Below are 20,640 nucleotides of genomic sequence, written 5' to 3' on the forward strand. Positions count from 1 at the left end.
CGCTGGTCACCATGTGGGGTCAAGAGCATTGTAAATAATGACTGCATCATTGTATTATAATGATTGCTTGATGTATTGTAACCTCTGAATGTGTTTTTGATGTGATGTATAATGCATTTGTGCTGAATAAAGTCCTTGGAAAAGGACAAAAAAGAGAGAGAGGGAAGGAGGGAAACGAGTTCAGCCACTTTTAGGACTGAACCGATATAGGACTTTTCAATGTAATAGTGTAATGGAAACTGATGCTATGCAGTGTTGTCCAGGAATCAGGCGATCGTAACCCTGGGATGGCCTGTACTTATTTTTGTACCACAAGGACCCATGTGATAATTGATCAGGTTTTTGAAAAATCCTTATTCAGCAAAGCAATCTTGGAGCTTGAGGCAAGTTGCAGTATTATAACACAGTCGGAAGGGTTATCACCTTAGGCACCTATTGACCCTCTAGTTATTGAAATCAATGTGGGCAGCTTTGCCTAATGAGGACATGATTTGATGCATCAATGTATTGGATTCACGTGTGCCTGTGTCAGATTTCGCAAAATAGCATTAGCACAGAAATTCAATGAATATTGCATCTGTTACCTGACCCGGTTTGGCATCTTCACAGATAGCAGCTTCAAACGGCATGGAAAGTTCCGGAGCATTGTCGTTGACATCCAGGATCCTGACACTCAGGGAGGTCTTGCTCATTTGGGCATGGTTGTCTGCATAAAACAAATTTGTTTTGAAAACAGTGAAAAGACTAATTGGAGGCCAAGCAGGAAAAACAATTAAGGGAGGAGAGATCACAACAAGTCCATGCTCAAGGCTAATATCATCTTATTGAAGAAATGAGGTTTTAGGGCCTGTCCCACTTACGTGATTTTTTGGGCGACTTGCTGGCTCCTGTCATAGTCGCAACATGTCGCCGAAAATTTTCAACATGTTGAAAACCATGCGGCGACCAGAGAAAGGTGCGACTCTATTGGCGATTACTCACGACATACGGGAGTCACGTGTCGACATGTCGTGGGGTGGCGCCTGTATTGTTGTGAGTAGTCGCCCAAAGTGTCCTACCTTTTTCTGTTCGCCGCTGGATTTTCAACATGTTGAAAATTTTCAGCGACCTGCTGCGATTATGACGGGTGCTGGCAAATCGCCCAAAAAATCGCGTAAGTGGGACAGGCCCTTGAGTCTCGCGCAAGGGATTATTGTTTTCTCCTCAGTTTCTGTGCCAAGGGTATCAGCTTTGGCTGTGTGGTAAATTAATTAATTGTGTGCAAACCCACTGGAAGATTTCACTTGCTGAGGAGGCAGTAGTTATTTTACACGACAAATACACATTAAAGGGCCTGTCCCACTTTACGAATTTTTCGGCAACTGCCGGCGTCATATCAGGGGCGACGAAAGATTTTGACCATTTCACAATCCAGCGGCGAAATTTGCTTTTGCCACACTTGAAAAAACACCGCATGTCATACGTCATCAAGCCTCATCACGCCACGTCACGGCGTATCACGCCGCAAATTTTTCAGTGACCTGATGCGCCAGTCAATGATGCCGGCAGTTGCCGAAAAAATTCGCCAAGTGGGACAGGCCCTTTAAATTCACATTTGCACATTCTTTACTCCTCGTCCACTGAAACGCATTTTGTTCTTTATGATTCTAATAGATCATCCCACAGTTGCCAGCTCTGAACTAAAATAACATCTCATTGTACAAAAAGGCCAGGAATTTCTGGTTCTGGGCTGGACTTTGTAGTGTCGTGGCCACCATTTCATCACTGTTTCTCTGAGGATTGCCCCTGGAGCCTTAGCTGGATAATGGTGGAACTAGGCCAAGAAGAATTGGAGGATCAGCATCTCATATTTCGCTTGGGCAGCTTACAACCCAGTGGTATCAATATTGATTTCTCAATGACTGTCGAGGTGTCAATGTTTTGGGTAGAAACCTTGCATCAGAAAAGCATTGCAGGACTGGAGCAAGGTCAAGGTTACAAGGTATTTGAAAACAAATATAAGGTTTAGTGGGATATGGGCCAAATGCAGGCAAGTGGGACTAGTGTAGATGGGACATACTGGCTGGCGTGGACAAGTTGGGCCATAGGGCCTGTTTCCACGCTGTATGACTCTATGACTAAGAAATTCAAAACTGAAACAGGAACCCATTGAGGAAAGTGAACACAAACATGATAGGGCTTGGTTGGCACCCGAACTTAGGCAAGATAAATTGATTTCTCCAACTTCAATTAACCCCGGTATTTCCTCCCTCTCCATACCTCCCCCACCCAGGTCGCACCAGGTTCTCGTTTTCACCCAACAAACAGTCAACAATGACCTGTTTCCTTCATCATCGTTACTTTTTTGCATCATTCATTCATTGTTCTACATCTCTCTGCATCATCGTCCATATCTCTCGTTTCCCTTTCCCGTGCCTTTCAGTCCGAAGAAGGGTCTCCCGTTCCTCCTCTCCAGAGATGTTGCCTGTCCCGCTGAGTTACTTCAGCTTTTTGTGTCTTTCCTAGAAGAATTGAGCTCTACCCCAGCCCGGGCAGCTGTATTATAGAGCAGCAGGCACTGCTGCATGGAGGAAAGAGTATAATATTCATACCATTGGGTTGTGAGTAACCCAATTGAAAGAACGTGGTGTTCTTACAGTTTTTGTGTGGCCTCAACAGTCTGGCAATGGAAACATAGAAACATAGAAATTAGGTGCAGGAGTAGCGCAAACGCTTGGAGAAATGGTCACGCAGTCTATGCTTGTCGTCGCTGATGAAAAGGAGGGGCAACAAATGCAATAGACAAGGTTGGAGAAGGTGCACATGATCCTCTGTCTCACCTGGAAGAGCTTCTGTAGTCCCTGGATGAAGTTGAGAGAAGAGGATTCGGGACAGATGTGTACATCTCCTGGGGAGAGTGCAGGTTGGCTGACAAGGGTAAAGCGAACCAAGGAACCGTGGAGAGAATGCTCTCTCTGGAGAGTAGAAAGGCTTTCAGACTCGATTTGACTGGTCCAGGAATCACGTTGAAGGTGATGGGATTGTCAGGGAATTATGTGGGGTGCTGATGGAGTGGGGGATGAGTGGGGTGGCAGAGGAAGACCCAGAAAACTTTATTCTTGATCCGCCTTGGTCAATTGGGAGCGACAGTCAAACTTCTGGACTAAGAGGAGACACAGGTGAAGGCTCCATCTGCAGTAACAGTGGGGGGAGGGGGGGGGGGGGGGTCATATTTACTGAAGAAAGAGGACTTCTAGAATGGAAAGCCTCAGCTGGAGAGCTGGAGTTACAGGGAGATGTTGGGCAGGCTTGGATCACATGATGTTGAGTAATGATCTTATGGAGGTGTATAACATCATGAGTGGAAAAGACAGGGTGAATGCACAGAGTCTAGAATAGTGGAATGATGAAGCAGAGGACATAGGTTTAAGGTGAGAGAGGTAAGATTCTATTGGAATCTGAAGGACAACTTTTTCACTGAGAGGGTGGTAGGTACATGGATGCCAAATGAGTTGGTTGAAGCAGCTCCTGTAGCAGTAGACATGTACATGGGTAGGAAGGACTTAGAGGGATAAGGGCCAAACATGGGTAAATGGGACTAGGAAAAAAAACTGGGGAGAGGGGAGTGACAATGGAAGAAGGACAGCCCGTTGTTGAAGCATGAACAAAATCAAGGGATCTGAGATGTTGTGAGAAGGAGGCAGAGTGAGTGCTTTTACTGAGGGAAAGGAGTACTTAACTTAGAACAGTACTGCACAGGAACAACCCTTTGGCTCATAATTTAGTTTAGAGGTACAGTGCAGAAACAGGTCCTTCGGCCCACCAAGTCCGCACCGACCAGCGATCCCCACACATTAACACACGCTGGGGACAATTTTACATTTATTTAGAATGTGGGAGGAAACCAAATATCTTGGAGGTTCTCCCACGGAGGTAACGGGGAGAACGTGCAAACTCCGTACAGACAGCACCCATAGTCGGGATCGAACCTGGGTCTCTGGCGCTGTAAGTGCTGTGAGGCAGGAACTCTACCGCTGCGCCACTGTGCCGGTCTATGTCTGTGCTGAACTTGATATCAATTAACCTAATCTCCTCTGCCTGCATGTGATCCATATCCCTTCATTAGTAAAGTCCACATCCCTGTGCTAGAACCAACAGAGGTCCTAGCACAGATAAACATAGAAACATAGAAACATAGAAATTAGGTGCAGGAGTAGGCCATTCGGCCCTTCGAGCCTGCACCGCCATTCAATATGATCATGGCTGATCATCCAACTCAGTATCCCGTACCTGCCTTCTCTCCATACCCTCTGATCCCCTTAGCCACAAGGGCCACATCTAACTCCCTCTTAAATATAGCCAATGAACTGACCTCGACTACCCTCTGTGGCAGGGAGTTCCAGAGATTCACCACTCTCTGTGTGAAAAAAGTTCTTCTCATCTCGGTTTTAAAGGATTTCCCCCTTATCCTTAAGCTGTGACCCCTTGTCCTGGACTTCCCCAACATCGGGAGCAATCTTCCTGCATCTAGCCTGTCCAACCCCTTAAGGGGTCACATGTATGTGTTTATCTAAAAGCCTCTTAAATGCCACTATTATATCTGCTTCCACCACCATCCCTGACAGCATGCTCCAGGCATCCATTCACTGGGTAAAAAAATTGCCCCATACATCTCCATTAAACGTTTCCACTCTCATTTTAAAGCTATGCCTTCTAGTCTTTAATATTTCTACCCTGGGAAAAAGGTTCTGTCAACTCTACCTCACCCTCTCATCACTTCTATCATGTGTCTCCTCAACCTCTGACGCTCCAGAGATAACAATCCAATCTCTCCTTATAACCTCTCTTTAATAACTTTAGAACCCACTAATCCAGGAAGCCTTGTGATAAACCTCTTCAGGACCTCTGTCTAAACCCTCAACATCCTTCGTGTAATGGGGTGATAAGAACTGCACATATTACTTCTAAAGTGACCAAACCAAAGCTTTATTATGCTGCAACATGGCTTCCTGACTTATTCTCAATGTCCCAACTGATGAAGACAAGTACACCATAAAACTTGTTTATCACTTGTTCTACTTGTATTTGGCATTTCCAAAGAGCTATGGACATGGACCCCAAGATCTCACTGTGCAACAATGTCATTAAGGGTCTTACCTTTAACTGTATTCTCTCCACTTACATTGGACCTCTCAATGTGCGACATCTTACACTAGCTAGAATTTATCTCCATCTGCCATCTCTCTGCTATATCAGCATCCGATCTATATATACTTTGATAGCTTTCCTCTTTGTCCATAAATCCAAGAATTATGATGTCATCAGCAAATTTACTAACCAACTTATCTACATTTTCATCTGTTTCATTTATAAACCTCTGTTTTACTTCGGAGTCACGTGAGTGACTACGTGAAGAACCCGCTTCCAACGCATGCGTGTCATATCGCTACACGCATTGCACGAGTCAACAGGAAGGGGGAGGACATCCCCCAGTAACGGGAGAAGACAAAAGAGCCAGCAAAAGGCAGGTAAGGACTCTGCATTTTCATTCACAGCAAAATGGACAGAGTGAAAAGGAAGCGGTCTGCTAAAAAGCTGCCCGAGAAACGCGTTGTAAACGTGGATGAACGGCAGAGACAGCAGCCGTCGGCTCTAGAGGCCTCGGCAGAGGAATCAGCTGTGCCAGAAATCATTCTGGCACCGACGAAACTTACTCACCGGCCGGGAGGCAAAGTTCAAACTAAAACGCACCATCTAGAAGAGCCCGACTTGGAGCAGCAGCGGGCGACCAGCCCGTATCAATATCGGACCAGGGCTGAACGGGTGCGGCAGACGGAACGAACCCGCTATGAGTGGCTGCATACGGAGCAGCCAGGAGAAACAGCTGACCGGGAACAGACGTGGACCGACAGTCAGGACCGGTGTGGCCAGCGGCGGGACGAGGAAAGCCCGCAAACCAGCACCCGTGAGTACCGGGGACGGGACCAGCTGGGATACAGAGAAGAGCAGCACACTGCTGAAAGGCTGCAAGAATGGGAGCAGCCAAAAATAGCAAGTGCAGCTCAACACAAAGACCATCTAAAGGAGCTGCTGGAGGAGCTCCTTCACAGTGGCAGTCCCATGAATGTGGAGACTAGCCACAGTGGGCAGGCAAGCCCCATATGGGTACCCCGTGAGGGACCCCCTGAAATCTCGACCTCTTCGGAGGAGAGTGGGCAGGACCCTGATGGGCCAGACCCTGATCACACAGCTTCCCATGATCCTGAATCTGCAGAAAAACATACACTGCTGGACATGGTGGCTGATTACTACAAACCAAGTCAAACAGGGGCAGACTTGGATTCCAGGATGGCAGCCAGTATTAACTACATGTCTGGCCATCAACTCCAACAACAAATATTCACAGAGACACTGGCCAGACATCTGCCACCTGGTAACTGTGATGCATTACAAATCCCCAGTGTCAACCAGTGCATTTGGAAGCATATGGGGAGGGACATCAGGAACCAGGACCTCAAAATCCATAAAACCTTAAAGGGGCTTACGGCAGGGATCACAGCCTACACCCGCACCCTGGACAAAACAGAGCTAACTAAAGACCACCAAGACGCACTAGCTCTGTTTTGTAATGTACAATATGAGCTGAATAGCATGCGAAAGGCTGCTATTCAGCCGACACTGGATCCCAAATACGCAACAATTTGCAAACAAAGAGCCGTTAAAACCTCAACCCTTTTGTTTGGGCAAGACTTGTCCAAACAGGTCAAGAAACTGGACGAAGAAGCCAAGACATTGGGGCTCATCAAAGCCAGCACGAAGGCTTATTTTGGATCACAGTACCAGCCACATGTAAGACCGATAAGTGTGGCTCATACCAGTGGCACTGCCAGAAACCAATACAACCCACAGCAGCCTTTTTTAGGGTATGGCCAGGGACGGCCACCCTGGAAGACGCGGAAGCATCAACCTCCAGTACAACCTCGAACACAATCAATAAAAACAGAACCCCCCTTTTTTCAAAAAACCAAGAAAATAATACAACCACCAGTAACCATGGAGGTAGGTGGGTGTGGTTCTTTTGTAAAAAAGGGACCCACGACGGGGGGGTGGGAGGTTGCAATACGACAGTTATGAATGGTGTAAAATCACTACAGACTCGTATATTCTAAGCAGTATTCAGGGTTATCTGATAGAATTTACTCATTCCAATAAACCCCCAGTACAACATACACCAGAAAGGCATTTTGTCCTTATAAAAACAGAACAATCTAAAGCCCACATGGAGCTACAACGATTGTATACAAAAGGTGTGATTGAGCATACTACTCATGAACAATTAAAATTTGTATCAAACATATTATTAAAAATAAAAAAGATGGGGGTTGCAGGATTATCATTGACCTTTCAACCCTAAACACATTAGTTTAATATGTTCATTTTAAGATGGATACCTATATCACTGTTAAAGAATTAGTATCAGCTGGTTTCTATATGACAAGCATTGACTTAAAAGATGCATACTATACAGTACCCATCAGAGGGGAACACAGACGGTAGTTAAGTGTAAATTGATACCAGAAACTAATATGGATTATCTAGGATTCACCATTAACACGGTCAATATATTAGTAACTTTACCAATAGATAAAGTCGCAGCCCTACAGGAGGATTGCAGCAAGCTTCTTAAACACCAACAGACCCTCCATTAGAGGGTAGGCCGGATAATTGGGAAGATTGTGGCTACATTCCCGGCCACACATTTTGGGCCATTACATTATCAAAATTTGCAAAGAGCAAAAATTAGAGCACTCAAATTTAACAAAGGTCATTTTGATAGACCTATGGAGCTGCCTACGGAAGCTATAATTGAACTACAGTGGTGGGAACATAGCATTAGGTATTGCTCCAACCCCATCATTATGCACAACTCGTCTATGGTATTACAAAATGGTGTATCCAAAGAAACATTTGGATATCGGCAACATACCTACCAGGTAAGCTAAATTCAGTGGCAGACACCAGGTCACGCAAATTTAATGAAAACAAGGAATGGATGTTAAATAAAAATGTATTTGCTGAAATTACAGCAAAATATGGTAGACCAGATATTGATATCTTTGCGTCCAGGTTGAATCACCAATTACCAAGGTATGTCTCCTGGAAACCAGACCCTGGGGCAGAAGCTACAGATGCTTTCTCACTGCATTGGGGGAAATGGCGTTTTTTATGCTTTCCCCCCATTCTGCATCATCAACCGGGTACAAAGGAAAATTCAACAATATTCGGCATCTGGGATTATCATAGTACCCGATTGGCCTACTCAACCGTGGTATTCGGTCATACAGGGGATGGTGTTAGAACCATGTTCCATTATTGGACATAGCCCGAATTTATTAATTCATCCAGTAACTGGGGGGCAGTCACCCATGCCATAATACTATGGATTTGTTGATTTGTAGAGTCTGAAAGACCCACTACACGGCATGGGGCTGTCAGACAGGACGATGAATCTCATCACATCCGCACAAAGACTGTTAACACGGAAGCAGTACCTCGGACACATCAAGAAATGGGGCATATACTGCTTTGACAACAACCTCGACCAAAGAGCCAAGAACATTCCGGCCGTATTGGAATTCTTAACAAACCTCCATTATGATAAACGATTGGGCTACAGTGCCATCAATAGTGCCAGAAGTGCACTCTCCAATTACCTATCACAAGGAACGGAGCGGCACACGGTGGGAACGCACCCCCTGGTAACAAAACTTATGAGGGGCATATTCAATGCAAATCCCCCTAAAACCAGGTACTCCAAAATTTGGGATGTGGGTGTCGTTTTGAACATGCTGAGGAGCTGGTCGCCCATAACAGCATTATCACTTCAGAAACTGACCATGAAGATGGTTATGCTCATGGCGTTAGTTTCTGCACAACGAGTCCAGTCATTAAGCAAACTGAGCCTGGACTCCTTGATCATCTCACCCGAGAAACTGGTGTTTGTCATACATGAGTTAATAAAACAAAACAGACCAGGCTCATCGGGTCAAGTGATTGAATTTATGGCATATCCATATGACAAACGTCTGTGTATAGCAAGACATATCCAATTATACATGGAATATACTAAGAGCATTCGAGGGCAGGAAATGGCTCTGTTAATTTCTTACAAGAAACCGCACAAAAGGGTCACGACCCAAACTATCTCAAGGTGGCTCAAATGTGTCCTAAAGATGGCAGGAATAGACACTAATGTTTTTAAATCTCATTCCACCAGGGCTGCAGCAACATCCGCAGCAAAAATGCTGGAGGTACCCACGGACCAAATCCGCAGAATAGCAGGATGGTCATCCGAAAGGACTTTCCAAAGGTTTTATAATAAACCAGTTTTGGAGCCATCATCATTTTCGGAAAGCATTTTACGTTCAATATTATAATTTGCCCGAAGGGTTACAGGGCTATGATTTCAATTAATAAATTTATTTTCTCGTTATATCACACAAGTCTTTGTATAAGTGTGTCTAAAATTGCTAATGATACTCTCTCCCGATACCCAAGGCAGTTGTGAAGCATGGACTCGTTCCACGGCATGAGGTCACAGAGCTTTGAAATCTTCACGTAGTCACTCACGTGACTCCGAAGTAAAATAGTAAGATTAAACGAGAACTTACCAGTTTGAAGTTTGATCTGTATTTTATGAGGAGGAACGTTGAGGGAATACGTGCCCTCCGCTCCCACCCTCCTATGATCATATCAAAACTGGTATCTCTTTGATAATCTTACTATGTTAGGTCATTATAGTTTCTGTGACCTCACACCGCTGCTTTGAAGAATGACACGCATGCGTTGGAAGCGGGTTCTTCACGTATTCCCTCAACGTTCCTCCTCATAAAATACAGATCAAACTTCAAACTGGTAAGTTCTCGTTTAATCTTACTATTCTTTGTGATATATACATCACAAAGAACAGAGGTCCTAGCACAGATCCCCACAGACAACACAATCCTCCAGCACGAGTAATACCTGTCCCTTTCGATTCGTCTGGGAACATATCAACCTTTTATCTACAATTGCTTTTCTTTAATGCTCTAACTGGTTTCCTGCCAACCTTTCTTTCAAATTGTTTTGGAATGTGTTCATCATTTATGCTGCTAAATCCAACCTAATATTATTTTCGTTAAATGACATGGACTGGCTGCTTTTTAAACTATATAACCATATTATATGATTTGTATATTTCCTTAATTATACAATGTTTGTATCAAATATGATTAAACAGTTAAAAAAGCAGCCAGCCCATGTCATTTAACTTCTATCACTGACAAGCCCCCATTTCATTCTGAAATCAAAATTGGTCGCAATTCTATCTGTTGGAAGGAACTGCAGATGCTGGTTTACACCAAAGATAGACACAAAAAGCTGGAGTAACTCAGTGGGACAGACAGCATCTCGGGAGAGACCCTACTTCGGGCTTCAGACTTATCATCTGTCTGGTTGGAACAAAACTATTGATTTCATAAACATTTCAGATGTACTGCAGAAACTCCAGTGTCCATCCATGCTTAAATGGTATGGATTGCCTACAAACATGTGAGCAATAGAGAGATAAATTATTTCTCCCAGTTGGCTGTCAAAAGTCAAAAGTCATCTTCTCAAAATCATAGCGATATTGTTCAGGAATAGTCGAAAGCACTTCTTCAGACGAAGTGGAAATCAGGAGTTGATTCCCAAAATGCTCTGAATGCTGAGTTAATTGCAGCGTTCACGTCAGAGATTGATAGATTTTTATTAGGTTAAGATACCGATGGATACGGAGTGAATGGGGCTGAGGAGATAGATCGACCATAATCTAACCATGATACAACTCGATGGCCAAATCGGATTTCGCTTCCCACATATAAACTATCTTTAACCATTCAGCGGTATGTTTGAATCATTTAAAATATGCCTTATCCGCCCTGTTATTTTTGCATTATTGTTAAGTTGTCAGCATATTTCATTTTCCTACTTCAGCAGTCTATAATGAAAACCCTGCTTAACTGCATTTCCTTCCTCCAGGACCACACATCCCCTGCAACATGTCCTCATGTTAGTGCTGTGGTGAAATCTATCATTAATATGACCACCTTTTTCCCATCCCACTCTTCCCCAGAGCATTCTGATACCTGTTTATTCAGCTCCCAGTCCAAACCAGTCTCAGATGCATCTTAGTTTGCATGATAACCGCTTCACATAATAACATACAGTATGCCGTTTATTTACCATCTGTAGTGTAGTTTAGTTTACTTTTGTCTGTATTTAGTTTAGTCTGTGCTTCAATTAATTTTCATATTTTCTCATATAACGCATAAACTTTCCCGTTATTCTTCCTAATTCCTCTTCTCGATCTGCAATTTGTTATTTTTCAGCTTTCCTACAAACATAAGGAGGAAGACTACGGAAGGCCATTGCGCATACTCTCCCTTCAATAGGATCACAACTACTGCTGTATTCCATTCCCCCTGTTTACCCGATCCCCACATCGCCCTGATTCCTGATTCACCCAGAGAGTTGTGAATTTATGGAATTCCCTGCCACAGAGGGCAGTGGAGGCCAAGCCACTGGATGGATTGAAGAGAGAGTTAGATAGAGCTCTAGGCGCTAGTGGAATCAAGGGATATGGGGAGAAGGCAGGCACGGGTTATTGATTGGGGACGATCAGCCATGATCGCAATGAATGGCGATGCTGGCTCGAAGGGTCGAATGGCCTCCTGCACCTATTTTCTATGTTTCTATGTTTCTAGGATGGAGCCGGTGATGACAACGGACATGATGGGAAAGGGGAGAGGCCGGCAGGAGAAGAGGGAACCAGAGTCTGTTCCACCGTGCCCTTGAGATCCGCTGCGGGAGGCTCCCCCGGGGCACGAAGGTGAACGGGCAAGGAGAGGGCATCGGTTGTCAGCCGAGAAACAGTAATGGTTGGAGGCCCACAAAAGCCTGGGGCTTGCCTGAATCGGGCACCGGTCTAAACAACTGGACCCTGGGCTGGACTTGGAAAATGGCCCCAAACACGACGCCTCTTGCATGCAGGCTCAGTCGACTATTTCTGCACAACTGCTAATCAGGGGCGGTATGATGATACTAATTCAGTTCAGTTTATTGTCATGTGTACCGAGGTACAGTGAAAAGCTATTGTTGCGTGCTATCCAGTCAGCAGAAAGACAATACATGATTACAATCGAGCCATTTACAGTGTATAGATACATGATAAGGGAATAACATATAGAGCAAGGTCATGAATGAATACTAAAGTTGCAAAGTCCGATCAAGGATAGTCCGAGGGACACCAATGAGATACATAGTAGTTCTTCAGCATTGCTCTCTGGTTGTGGTAGGATGATTCAGTTGCCTGATAACAGCTGTCCCTGAATGTGGAGGTGTGCTTTAATGAACTGTTTGTAAGAGAATTATTTAACTGTTGTGCGACAACAAAGCACCAGTAAACCATTGAACCATTGATTCCTGTGTACAAATATGTAACAGACTTAGCTTTCAATGTACTAAGTCCGTAGCCCTTTAGGCTGAAGAATCCCAAACGTTTGCGATTCTCATGTTTACTTATTTCCCAACAACATGGAAAGAGGCCAATCAAGCCCTTAGTACAAGTTGTCAGAGGTTATGGGGCGAAGGCTGGAGAATGGGGTTAAAAGGGAAAGATAGATCAGCCATGATTGAATGGCGGAGGAGGCTTGATGGACCAAATGGCCTAATTTAACTCCTATCACTTATGAATTCATATCACACTAAATCTGAGCCCTTGTTTCCAAACTGTAAAATTAGCTCTGTCTTCTTGCTAAATATTGAACGTTAAGATGAGTAACTCTACTACACCATGGTTTTGTATCAGGTCTGCCATATTTTACATGTTCACCTCATGTTTGTTTCTGTAGACATGTAAACATGTTTCTGAAGAAGGGTCTCGACCCAAAACGTCACGCATTCCTTCTCTCCAGAGATGCTGCCTGTCCCGCTGAGTTACTCCAGCTTTTCATGTCTACCAGAAGAATGAAACTTCTGGAGACAATTGGTAGATCAGCCAGCACCAGTGAAGATTGAAATAGTTAAGGTTTCAGGTCAAAGAACCTTCGTTAGAATTAGAGAAGTCTTCGGCTTAGACCAGCATCTGCAATTCCTTCTTATACAAATTAATCAGAAGAACAGTGAATCTAGTCGGTAAACTAGAGTGGGGGATGGATGGAGAGAGAGGGAAAGCATGGATTACTTGAAGTTAGAGAAATCAATATTCATACCGCTGAGGTGTAAGCTGCCCAAGCAAAATATGAGTTGCTGTTCCTTCAATTTGTGCTGGGCCTCACTCTGGCAATGGAGGAGGCCCAAGAGTGAAAGGTCAGTGTGGGAATGGGAGGGGGATTTATGTGTTTGGCATCCGGGAGATCACGTAGGCCAAGGCGGGCTGAGCGGAGGTGTTCACTGAAACGTTAACGTTTGCATGCAACTAAATCTGCTCAGGGTGGTTGTCCTCCAGCAATTATTTGTACTTGTCCAGCCTCACAGATGTGGGTTTCAAGGAAGTGCTATACAGAGACTCACTAATTATTTGACAACAAGCGATGTAAGATGTTAGTGGAATCGACCAATAGCTGAGTCAAGGCAATCATTCAAGGAGCATGTTAAAGTAGGAGTCATTTGGAAAAATTGAAAGGTTTAGGGAAGAGTTCTGGAGCTTGAGGGATATACATATGTTCAGTGGAGGGGCAAAGAGCATTAGGGAAGGCACTGGAGATATGTTTTACAATTTGCTTCTCGGACTCAGCAGGAATGTTAAAATAGTGTTCATAACAACACTGTGAAAAACAACTGCAATACAGGAGATTTAAACTTGAGGCACCGCTGAGTTATATGGCAATGTGCCACATCACAGATAAAGCTATTACTAAACCATGACGGACCTGGGTACCTGTTCTTAATGGTGCAGTTTAACTGACCGTTTGGCTAGTCGCCCCCGGTGGCACTTAATAAATCACCTTGATCAATGAATATTGCTGAACACCGCCATCCTCAATATGGACTTGAATACATCTGGCAGTTTCCAATTACAGCTTATATTGGTGTCTGCAAAACGACCTCCCAATTCCAGTACTCTAATCTTTACATTTCATCCTGAATTGCCCCTATTGTGGATGTACCAGCACCATTCACACAAGGATCAATCCGAAAGACTGAATGCATTCTTATAACTGCAAAAACTGCAGATTAGCAGAAAAGTTCTTGCGAAGTTAAAATGAATCAATTAATTATATTCTGCAGCATCTGGAATGGAAGCATGAAGTGAAGTAAAAGTTAAATTTTGATTAAATATTTCATTTATATTTAATACCACAAGTAATAATTTCCAGCTTGAAACTATCTCCTTTACAATGCAGCTAATGAATTTAATTTGTTTAATTTTCCCGAATAGGAAACACAAGCCCGGCTCTCTTGTTTATTAGTTTTACTGCATGCATGAAGTGGATAGAAAATTAATCATTTTTGGTTTGGAGGCCATTGTAAATCCATTAGAGATTCAGTGTAGTTAATCAGTTCAGTTTAGTTTATTGTCACGTGTACTGTGATACAGTGAAAATAGTTTAATATGCACCAATTTGTCGGCTAATGCTGTGGTCAACAGTGTCCCAGCAGAGTCTTGTAGGTAAAATGGAGACTAACACAGAAATGGTACTGGAGTACGATGACAATTGTCAGCTGCTGGACAGGATAGGATACTCTTAAATATACCCATGTTTTTACATTGAATGTGCCTGTAAGTAAGAACAACAAGTAAGAATTCTATTGTTCCGATTCATGTCCGGTCCAATTGCCGAATAGACGTTGCAGAAGTAGTCACTGGCATCTTCTTCACTGCCGTGTGCTGGGGCAGCGGGGCGAAGGCCGCGGACGCCAATAGGATTAACAAACTCATCAGGAAGGCTGGCTCCATCCTGAGGGCAGAGTTGGATTTATGGGAGGTGGTCTTGGAGAGGAGGATGCTCCTGAAACTGCAGAACATCTTGGACAATGCAGCTCACCCCCTCCATGACACCCCCTCCATGACACAACCTGAGGAGCACCTTCAGGAACAGACAGGTTCCACCAAGATGCAGGACAGAACGCCACAGGAGATCCTTCTTTCCTGTGGCTATCAAACTCTTCAACTCCTGCCCCTTCTGTCATGGGGTAGACTGACCGCATCTGAATGTTCTAAATGGTCCCGTTCCAGTAAAAACCCACTCGCAAGCTGATTTAAATGGCCATTAATTTACAGGTATTAAACATTAAATTCCTTCCATTTGGCATATAAACCCATGACAATGAGATTTAAAAATTATGTTATATTCTGAATTATTGTGTGAATGTTATTTGGACACTTAGGCTATTTAAAAATGTTAATCTATTCTTAAGAAATGGATAGATGTTTAGATCTAGTAATTGAATTTTGTAATTAGCTACAATTAGGTAACTAACTAATTATATGCTTTAATTTCAAGTCATCTAAGTAAGATTGTTTCATATTTGTTTCAGAATGCTTCAATCTATAATAACTGAAAATTTATTTCAGTTCTCTTAAAGTTTAAGAAAGTTATCGGCCTTTAAATGTTCTCGATCACAGCTTTTGTGTTAAGTCAATGAAAAAGCAATAGGGAACAAGATGCCAATTTCCGAGTATGAAAATGGCCATAATGTTTTTAATACTGAAGATATGAAAGTGAATTAGATGTCAAATTAAACTTATTTTTATGCTTTATCTGATGGGATAAATTAAAGACTTGATTTTTTTAATCTCAAAATGTTGTAACATTGCTACTTGGTAATCTTTTCCCTTGAAGGAGCTCTGTGTGCATTTTCAGTTTCAGCAACCTGGGGTCAGTCATTTAACTGAAGGGCCTGTCCAATAGATTTAAAACATCAGCAGATTTTGCCTCTAAAATTTATGTTGCACAAAAAACTGGAGTCTTACTGTAAATCATCACAGGTAAGTCTTTCCCCCTCTGGTCCTCTAGAAATTGGAGATTGTACTCAGCTTCATCCAACATCCATTTCTGAAGTTTCTCATCACACTGTGCTTTAAACACTTTAGTTTTTAATAAATAGACTGAGAGCAAGCCATCACAACTGTAACACAGAGCTAGATAAATACTTGAATTGCATATCGATCCATGCAGGTCGTGAATATTTTCAAAGGTTTGTTCCGAAGTGCAGATGGAATTGCAGTTGTATATGATGCAAGTTTGACTGCTAATTATGCGCATTATGTGACCCTGGCAGAGATATCTGTAGATAGATCTGTAGAGTCTGAAGAAGGGTCTCAACTCGAAACGTCACCCATTCCTTCTATCCAGAGGCCTTTGATAAGGTCCCGCATTGAGGGCTGACATGGAAAGTTAATTCTCATGGGGTCCAGGGTGAGCTAGCTGAATGGATACAAAGTGCGTTAGGAGCAGGAGTCAGAGGATGCTAGCGGAGGGTTGTTTCTTGGATTGGAGGCTTGTGACCAACAGTGTGCCATGGGGATCGGTGCTAGGTCCATTCACAACAGCAGATGTTGTCCCTCATCTATACTGATGGTTAGTATCACCTTACAGTTGGCCTGGTGAGTAATTTTGTAAATACAGCAAAATTGGCGGTGTAGTGAAGAAGGTTATCTGAAATTACGGCAGGATCCAGATCAACGGAGACAGTGGGCCACGGACTGACAGATGGAATTTAAATTTGACAAGTGTGAAGTGTTGCAATTTGGAAAGTTAAACAGGGACAGAATTTGTGCAGTAAATGGCAGGGAGCACGTTGCAGACTTGAGAACCACAGAGAAACAAGTACAGTGTACTGAGGAAGGCATTTGCAATGCTTTCCTTCTTTGCTCAGGGCATTGAATACAAGAGTTTGGAGGTACTGTTATAACAGGACGGGATATTGGTGAAATCTCTCTCAGAGTATTATGCGTAGTTCTCGTTCCTGAGCCACAAGAAGGCTGTCATGAAGGGTGGAAAGGATGCTGACAAAATTCATTAGGATGATACTGGGAAGGAGGGCTTGATTTATAAGGAGAAACTAGATAGATTGGGGCTATATGGGGCTATATATTAGAGGAAAGGAAGCAGAGGGGTGACCTAATAGAGGTTTATAAAATCACGTGGGGCATTGATGAGCTGAATGTTCTCAGTCATAAGGGTGGCACGGTGGTGCAGCGGTAAAGCTACTGCCTTATAGCGCCAGAGACCTGCGTTCGATCCTGACACCAGGTGCTGTTAGCTCGGAGATTGTACGTTCTCCCCGTGCCCACGTGGGGTTTCTCCGAGTTCTTCGGTTTCCTCCCGAACTCCAAAAACGTACAGGTTTGTAGGTTAATTGGCTTAGTATAATTGTATGAATGGAAAATTGTCCCTGGTGTGTTAGTGTGCGGGGATCTCTGGTCGGTGGGACTCGGTGTGCCGAAGGCCCTGTTTTCGTGCTGTATCTCTGAACTAAACTAAACTAAACATTTTCCCAGGGCAAGGCAGTATAAAACTAGAGAGCTTTAGTTTAAGGTGCAAGGAGGAAGATTTAAAGGGAGCGTCAGATACAATTTTTTCACACAATGGGAAGTGGGTATGTTGAGTGTGCTATCAGAGATAATGGTAAAGGCGGATACAATGATAAAGATCAAATACATTTGCACAAATAGATGGATAGGAATGACAGAAGGATAAGGGCCAAACGCAGGCAAATTGACCAGCTTGGGTAGGCAACTTAGTCGCCATGGACAAATTGGACCAAAGGCACTGATTCCATGCTATATAACACTATGACTCTAAAACAAGTGTAGAATAATTTTGGAATCCGTTCAACGTACTTCAAAACAGGCTCTATACTAGAATTATTTTATTAAGGAGGGGAGACCCGACATAATTAAATTAAATTATGAGAAATATAGATAAGGTTGACAGTCAGAACCTTTTTCTCAGGGTAGAAATGTCAACGACTTGAGGGCATAGCTTTAAGGTGGAAGTGACAAAGTTTAAAGAATATATGTCGGCAATATTTTTACACAGCGAAAGGTGGGTGCCTAGAATGCACTGCCAGGGGTAGTGGAGGAGGCAGATACAATAGTGGATTTAAGAAGCTTTTAGATAGGCACGTGGATATTGCAGGAAATTGAAGGATTTGGATCACATGCAGGCAGAGGAGCTGAGTTTAAATTGGCATCATGTTCAACATGGATATTGTGGGTTGAAGGTCCTGTTCCCATGCAGTACTTGTTTTATGTTCTATGTTTCCATATATTAGGTCAAGGCTATTCAGCTCAAAGAAGATCACTCATTTAACAAAAATGAATGATTTATGCGTTTAATTTATGCCTAGGAAAAGTATACACAGAAAAAATAATCCATGCACATTTGACCATAAAATTGCAAATTGTAGATAAACTTAAAGTTGAGCAGCAGAAGAAAGTCAGAATTACTTCTGGTTTAGAACATTCAATAGTAACACCAAAGCTTTCAGATTACATTAGATTCAAAGCCTTCTAATGTTTTCATCTTTTGAAGGACTCTGAAGGACTGGTGCAGTTTTACATCTACACAGCAGTTTTGCTGAAAATATTCAGTGTATTAATATATCTCAAAATAATATGCACAATTTAATATGGATTAACTCTTCAGTGTTTTCAAACTGCTGGCAATCTTTACATTTATCTCCCACAACTAGAAGTATTCATTTTCAGGCTAATGGATTTTAAGGACTTTAGATGCTGATGTTGTAAGTGTACTTAAAATATAATTGCTATTGATATATTCTGTACCTTCCATTTTTTTAGTGAACATCGTGTTATAGAATCCAGGGACCAGCACCGCGTATTTCACTTGGGCAGCTGACAACTCAGTGGTATGTACATTGATTTCTCCAACTGCAAGTAACTCTTGCAATCCCTCTCTCCCCGTCTTTCCCCCACCCTAGTTCTCCGTCTAGTTCACTGTCCTCCTGATTACATTTTACTGATTGTATGCCAACATAGTATGTATGAAACATAGAAACATAGAAAACAGGTGGATGAGTAGGCCATTCGGCCCTTCGAGCCAGCACCACCATTCCATATGATCATGGCTGATCATCCAAAATCAGTACCCCGTTCCTGCTTTCTCCCAGAGTATTGTGTGCAGTTTTGGTCCCCTAATTTGAGGAAGGACATTCTTGCTATTGAGGGAGTACAGCGTAGGTTTACAAGGTTAATTCCAGGGATGGCGGGACTGTCATATGCTGAGAGAATGGAGCAGCTGGGCTTATACACTCTGGATTTTAGAAGGATGAGAGGGTATCTCATTGAAACATATGAGAGGGGATCTCATTGAAACATATAAGATTGTTAAGGGTTTGTACATGCTAAAGGCAGGAAACATGTTCCCGATGTTGGGGGAGTCCAGAACCAGGGGCCACAGTTTATGAATAAGGAGAAAGCCATTTAGAACGGAAACGAGGAAACACGTTTTCTCACAGAGAGTGTGGAATTCTCTGCCTCAGAGGGCGGTGGAGGCAGGTTCTCTGGATGCTTTCAAGAGAGAGCTAGATAAGGCTCTTAAAAATAGCAGAGTCAGGGGAAATGGGGAGAAGGCAGGAACGGGGTACTGATTAGGGTTGATCAGCGGTGATCACATTGAATGGCGGTGCTGGCTCGAAGGGCCGAATGGCCTACTCCTGCACCTATTGTCTATTGTCCCCATATCCCTTGATTCTGTCCTAAGAGCTACAGTATATCTTGCTTTTTCTTGAAAACATGTAGTGAATTGGCCTCCACTGCCTTCTGTGGCAGAGAATTCCACAGATTCACAACTCTCTGCGGAAAAGGTTTTTCCTCATCTCAGTCCTAAATAGCCTACCCATTATTCTTATACTGTGACCACTGGTTCTGGACTCCCCCATCATGGGGAACATTTTTCCTGCATCTAGCCTGTCCAATCCCTTAAGAATTTTATATGTTTCTATAAGATTCCTTCTCATCCTTCTAAATCCAGTGAATACAAGTCCAGTCAACCCATTCTTTCATCATATGTCAGTCCTGCCATCCGTGGATTGATCCGGTGAACCTACGCTACACTCCCTCAATAGCAAGACTGTCCTTCCTCAAATTAGGAGACCAAAACTGCACACAATACCCTGGGTGCGGTCTCACCAGGGCCCTGTACAACTGCAGTAGGACCTCCTTGCTCCTAAACGCAAATCCTCTCGCAATGAAGGCCAACATGCCATTAGCTTTCTTCACTGCCTGCTGCACCTGCTTGTTTACTTTCAGTGGCTGATGTACAAGGACTCCCAGGTCTCGTTGCACCTCCCCTTTTCCTAATATGACACCATGCAGATAAGAATCTGTCTTCTTGTTCTTTCCACCAAAGTGGACAACCTCACATTTATCCACATTATTCTGCATCTGGCATGCATCTGCCCACTCACCCAACCTATCCAAGTCACCCTGCAGTCTCACAGCATCCTCCTCACAGCTCACACTGCCACCCACCCACTGTCATCCGCAAACTTGGAGATGTTACATTTAATTCCCTCGTCTAAATCATTAATATATATTGTAAATAACTGGGGTCCCAGCACTGAGCCTTGCAGCATTCCACTAGTCACTACCTGCCATTCTGAAAAGGACCC

At 43.3% G+C, this 20,640-nt stretch overlaps 1 protein-coding gene across 1 annotated transcript in view; it reads right to left on the reverse strand.

Annotated features, from left to right (window-relative positions):
* Positions 1–20,640, reverse strand: part of LOC116986490 (cadherin-22-like) — a 523,346-nt gene that overhangs the window by 122,939 nt on the left and 379,767 nt on the right. Inside the window, exon 6 of the mRNA XM_033042073.1 lies at positions 585–706. Coding sequence (XP_032897964.1) covers positions 585–706 — 122 coding nt within the window. The remainder of the gene's footprint in view (positions 1–584; positions 707–20,640) is intronic.

Source organism: Amblyraja radiata, chromosome 23, assembly GCF_010909765.2.
Source record: "Amblyraja radiata isolate CabotCenter1 chromosome 23, sAmbRad1.1.pri, whole genome shotgun sequence".
Taxonomy (NCBI): domain Eukaryota; kingdom Metazoa; phylum Chordata; class Chondrichthyes; order Rajiformes; family Rajidae; genus Amblyraja; species Amblyraja radiata.